The sequence below is a fragment of the Pundamilia nyererei genome, unplaced genomic scaffold (assembly GCF_000239375.1).
Source record: "Pundamilia nyererei isolate P.nyererei 1_Seehausen unplaced genomic scaffold, PunNye1.0 scaffold00238, whole genome shotgun sequence".
Taxonomy (NCBI): Eukaryota; Metazoa; Chordata; class Actinopteri; order Cichliformes; family Cichlidae; genus Pundamilia; species Pundamilia nyererei.
In genome coordinates, this window is record NW_005187639.1 from 592595 (window position 1) to 598294 (window position 5700).

At 48.2% G+C, this 5700-nt stretch overlaps 2 protein-coding genes across 3 annotated transcripts in view; one reads left to right on the forward strand and one right to left on the reverse strand.

Annotated features, from left to right (window-relative positions):
• The window catches only part of cfap77 (cilia and flagella associated protein 77), a 10790-nt gene extending 10027 nt beyond the window's left edge, over positions 1-763 (reverse strand). Inside the window, exons 1-2 of the mRNA XM_013914927.1 lie at positions 408-763; positions 184-282 (exon numbers count right to left, since the gene is read on the reverse strand). The gene's annotated coding sequence lies outside the window, so the exon portion shown is untranslated. The remainder of the gene's footprint in view (positions 1-183; positions 283-407) is intronic.
• A 3447-nt stretch (positions 764-4210) lies between these two features.
• Positions 4211-5700, forward strand: part of qsox2 (quiescin Q6 sulfhydryl oxidase 2) — a 10656-nt gene continuing 9166 nt past the window's right edge. For both annotated transcript variants that reach the window (XM_005749178.1, XM_005749177.1), the window contains exon 1: positions 4211-4835. In XM_005749178.1, coding sequence (XP_005749235.1) covers positions 4595-4835 — 241 coding nt within the window. In that variant the 5' untranslated portion in view covers positions 4211-4594. The remainder of the gene's footprint in view (positions 4836-5700) is intronic.

Consider the following 5700-nt stretch of genomic DNA (forward strand, 5'->3'; position numbering starts at 1 on the left):
GTGTGTGTGTGTGTGTGTGTGTGTGTGTGTGTGTGTGTGTGTGTGTGTGTGTGTGTGTGTGTGTGTGTGTGTGTCTGTGTGTGTGTGAGTCTGTCTGTCTGTGTGTGTGTGTGTGTGAGTCTGTCTGTGTGTGTGTGTGAGTCTGTCTGTGTGTGTGTGTGTGTGTGTGTGAGTCTCACCCACCTGAGTTTTGCTCCGTGTCCTGCGGAGTTTAGCTGACACGTTCCTATGGTAACGGGACGCTAACTGTGTCACACAGAGCATGCGCAGTACGGAAGCTCCCTAAAGGGTGAAAAAACACGAGGTGAAGGGACGTAGGCGCTGTGGGCGTGCCTCCTATCTGATCAATAACGTCACGTCACCGTGAGCCAATAATTGATCCGTTAAACACCCGTGAATGACTTTACCGAGCAGACGTGACACCGTGTCCTCAGGGTTTGCTACACTTCATTTCTATGCGTTACCACGCCCTCCTGTGGCTCCCACATGAACTGCATCTGACTCTGTGACCACCGAATGAACCCACGTCACAGCCCAGTGTCCGTGAGCAGAGAAAACAGCTGCTCGGCATGAACACGTTTCCTTTTTTCAAACCTCAACCGACTGCTGCAAACATGACGTCATTTCACTGCTCAGGGAGACGTCCACGCGCTGTACGACTGACATCTCAGCGTTTCCTGCTCTAACACACGCGCGCCGTGTTGTGACGTGTTCCTCTTTGCCCTGACTGCTTTAGAAAGTGTCCCTGCTGCCCATCAGGCATCTGAACCACACAGGATCTTGGATGTTCAGAGAGACCCGTTATCTGGTGTGACGGACCGAGCAGCGAAGCAAACTTAGGCACAGCTTACAATGCAAAAAATGATTTGTTTTTAATTTAACCCGCAAACATAATTGTTTAAATCATGCAGAAAGGATCAAAGTCTTGGGCCCATAAAACAGGTCAAAAGTTAACAAACGGACCTCACTTAATAACGAGCCAAAGGGAAACTGAAAGAGAGGCTGACCAGCCCACAAAAAGGGCTAAAACACACCAAACCTAACTAAAACTAACATAATGGACTCCAATTCCCCCCATGGTCCCGAGTTATGGAATGAGCCATTTTGCAGCTTTCCCTCAAGGCTTGCTCCGCCCCTTTTCCACCTCTTGGCTCTTCAGTCAAGCGACTGGAGCAGCTGCAACTAAGGTAATTTACTAAGGTAAGATTAAATCATGCATAACAGTGTAAACTGAAATGTGCGCACTTATTTTAGAAGGCAGTGTTATGTATCAGCCTCTACACAACGTGGCGATATTACCGCTGTGTGGCTGTGCGTGAAGCCGTCACACCTGGGCTGGACTCCACACGCTCTGTGGCCACAGTCTGACCTTGAGGCCGATCTGAAGTTGCTGAACTTCTCTCGTTCTTCGATGAAAGTATTCTCTCAGTTTCTGTTGCCTTGTTTCTAATAAGTGCTGCAGTGTGTTAGTGAGCGTTTCAGCCTTTGTGATGTTGTTGGAAGTCTTGACCTCATGTGTCGAGCCATTAACAGCCGGGCCGATGACGCTCCAACGTCCTCCAACAGAGACCAGAGTGAGGACAGATAAGGATCTGTTCCCTCAGCGTTTGCCTTTTTAACAAGAGTCTCACTGTTTGTGCTCGTCTCTCCTCCACCCCGTCTGACTGTGCGTGGTGGGGGCTTGTTGTGTTGTGAGACACTCCCACTTTTTTGCAAAGTCTTCCAGGGAGCTGAACTCCGGTCCGTTATCTGAAATCACTGTTTCAGGGATTCCAAGTCATAAGTGATGACTGTTGCACTTCCTGTGTCTGACTTCAGCCACTCAACCTCAGTGAAATTGGAATAGTAATCCACTCAGAGGAGGTCAAAGGTCCACACGTATCTCCTGCCAGGGTGTTTCTGTGTGGATGTCGTGGATCTTTGGTCTGTTGTTTCTGCTGAGTGCTGCACACATCACAGCTGTTCACATCTCAGTGATACTCTGTGATTTCCAGGCCAAAACAGAACTTCTCTCGCTCTGCGTCTGCAGCGCTTAATAAACAAGTGACCGTCGTGAGTGTGCTTTAGCTTTCTGCTCTCAGCGCCGCAGGAACGATGAGCTGCTGTCCTTTGAACAGAACTCCACCCACTACTGAAATCTGTTCCCTGTAGTTCCAGTATGACTGAATGTATTTTGCAGCTTGTTGTTCGATCCAGAACTGTCTCTGTACGTTTAGTCACAATCACATCACTCCTAGTTTCCTTTCTGAATTCTTCTAGTTTTGCACTTCACACAGGTAAGATCATCGTGTTCACCTGAGCTTCTATGTCATCATCAGGTGAGCTGGTCACTGGTAGATTATCTCTGGATAACATGTCTGTGATGTAAATGGTAAATGGACTGATTCTTATATAGCACTTTCTTTCTATACTTAGTGATTCCTAACTCCATTCAGACACAGAGCAACTTGGGGTTAGTATCCGCCCAAGGATACTTGACATGCAGACTGAACCACTAACCTTGTGATCAGTAGGTGACCTGCCCCTCCCTCCTGAGCTAAAGCCCCCCCCCTCCATGTGATGTACATTTCATTTCCTGGCTTGTACTGAACCTGTACCTGACATTTTTGCAGTTTCTGTATTCCTAATGAGACTGTACATAGTAGTTTCTGATCTGTCTCCACGTTCACTTGTCTTCCATATTCGTACTGATGGAAACGTTCTGCACTGCTAGCATCTCTTTCTCTCTTTGTGCGTAACGCTGCTCAGTTCGTCAGTGAGTGGATGGGTAAGCAGCTGGATGGTCATCTTGTAGTAAGACAGCACCGAAGCCACTTTTGGAAGCATCGACGGATTGTGTTACTGGAAGCTGTACGTCATAGTATCTGAGTATCTGAGTACCGGGCTTCCACATGAACTACATCTGAATCAGTAACTATTCATACCTATCATGACACTGACCACAAACTGTCCCCCGGTTATTTTGTAGTACTGGTAGTAATATTTATAGCAGTATTTGTAGTACTTTCGTTTGTTTTGATTGTTTCAGAGTTTGAGGGTTCAAAGGCCGGGTCCTCCAGTCTGCAGCCCAGGCTCCCCCAGTGCCCCACTGGTCAGATACTGATGAAGCTTGTTTCAGTGAGGGGTCACAGATCAGAAATGATCAAAACTACAAACATGAATATTTCACCCTGCAGACCAGCAGTGGTGAAAAAGCGGAGGGCGGAGCTTGGTTTGCCTGCGAGTCTGAAGCGGCGTCATCACTAACGTGTTGGTGAGCGCCATGGCTCAACTTCCATCGGCACACCTCTGAACAGCTGTGACAGTACGCACGCTCATTTTAACATTCAGCAGAGCTGATCTTTGCCTGCCAATCCAACCAAGTACACCTTCAGGACCTCCGGTTGTTCTGCTGCTCGGCCTGCAGGGGGCGGCAGAGAGCCACGCTGCTTTCACAGGCTGTAGGGAATTGGAAACTCCAACAGAAACCAGATTAAAGCAGTAGTGAAACAGCGAGCTGAAGCTTGGAACAAGAAGAATAGATGCCTTTGTTTTTTCCTGTATTATAAATAAAGCGCTGCTTTCTCTTACAGTCTGATATCTGTCATCAACCTGTGGGAGCCTCATGAATGTCTCCGCCTCCATCACCTGCTGCCCCGCAGGACCAACTCAAGTTTTATTAATAGGGCTGTCAGATGTGTACCAACCTGACCTCTGACAACACAGCTGATGGTCCCAACCCCATTAAGAAGGGAAGAAATTTCACCATTGAACCCGTGTGAAAGGCACACCTGTGAGGTGAAACCATGTCAGGTGACTACATCATGAAACTCACTAAAAGAAGAACGAGGGTTTGCAGCGCTGTCAACAAAGCAAAGGGTGGAATCTAAAACATAAAACATATTTAGAGTTCTCTCTCATTTTTTCTTTGCTGCATAGTGCCATATATCTAAATATATTTGATGTCTTCAGTTTGTATCTATAATGTACAAAGTAGCAAAAGTTGAAATGAGAAGGTGTGTCCAAACCTTGACTGGCAGTGCAAAAGGGAATTTGTGCTTAAATTGAAATTACATTTTTTTTCTTAAAGAAATGGTTTAGTTCATGTAATTATTCTATCACGTGTCATTTTCATTGCAAATATTAATCACGGTTAAATTAAATGCAGTTCCAGCTGTAGAGGAGGTCCGCACTCCCGTGTGAACGAAGTACCGACTGGAACGGACAAGCACGCGAGTACGAACATGCGTACTTGAGTATTAGTGCACGGCTCTCATCAATGAAGTCTAACTTTTCCGAGCACTCTTGAACGCAGCAGAGGGATAACGCGTCAGACCGGCTCGCAGCGCACGCTCGTCGGAGATAGTCTATTAAAGCAACACGAGCCACTACGTCACAGCGTCACGGACACTGTCCCACTCAAACGGAGACCCACATAGACTGCGCGTGCGCCGGTGTCCCGGTATAGGCTCGGAGTGAGGCCTCTGTCGGCTGCTCTCCGAGCTTCGTACGTTCAGCGGGCCTCTTCTCTCATGTCTCCCCGGCTGTTGAGGCTGGTTTCCGGCTCGGACTCTGCGGTTCTCTGACTCCCTGTTCGCGGTGTATTGGTTCTCGGATGGCGGCGATGCTCTGGCTGGGAGCGGCGGCGACGGTCTTCTGCCTGGTGCCCGGCTCCCTGGGAGGCGCAGGCCGGCTCTACACGGAGGAGGACCCGCTGGTGATCCTGAGCAGCGACAGCCTGAAGTCCGCCGTCACTAACTCGTCCTCGGCCTGGCTCATCCAGTTCTTCTCGTCCTGGTGTGGACACTGCATCCAGTACTCCAGCACATGGAAGGCTCTGGCCCAGGACGTGAAAGGTACTGCTGCGAAGATACTGTTCCCCGTGCGTTCGGGTCAAACCAGACTCTATTCAGAAATATGCTGTTTACATCGTGTCCGTTAATCGGTGAAAATAGGACCAAATTTTAAGCATAGTCTGAGTGCTTTCCGATGACGTCAGATCTCTGTACCGATTCGGCGTTAAAACAATTAACAATAAACATCAGTTGTTTATTTTTTAGCTCATTTTCCTGCTGCTAGCTCGCTCTTGTAAACGTTTTCGGTTGTTCAGAGAAACTTAAATGTAGCGTTTATTTCAATGGGGTTCTGAATGGCAGGGAGACTCCGCGTGTGGACGTGCTGGGACAGGTAAATCGTTCAAACTACAGACCGAAGGAAGCGACATCCCGGGATGAACGTGTGCTAACGGCAGGTAGCCAACAGTGCGAGGGACTCAGGTGTGTCCCTGCTGAGTGGAACAGACTCGGTAACAAAGGTTTAAGGGCTTTAAAGGCTGTCAGTTCAAAGGTCACAGCTAAAAGCTGAAATGACTGCAGAGATACTGATCAGTATTTGAGACTCTTGATTTGTGTTATGATGTGTTTGGTTATTGATCAGCGATTGGCTGCACTGATTGGAAGCCAGTGAGGGCCACACCAGAGCAGGGCCCTTTTTCAGGAAGCCGGTTTAGAAAACTCAGAGTGAAAAACGATACTCAGGGTTGAGTAACCCCGAACTGTCCAACTCGGAATATTCGGTTTCAGAAAGGCTGATAACAAGTAGTTCAGTCAACGCGGAGTTGCTTTGACCCCAAGTTAAGCGCGCGCACGAGGATACATAAAGCCCTGGGGCCCGTTCTTCGTGCGTCGCTTACTACATCCAAGACCAAATCATCGCGCTAAC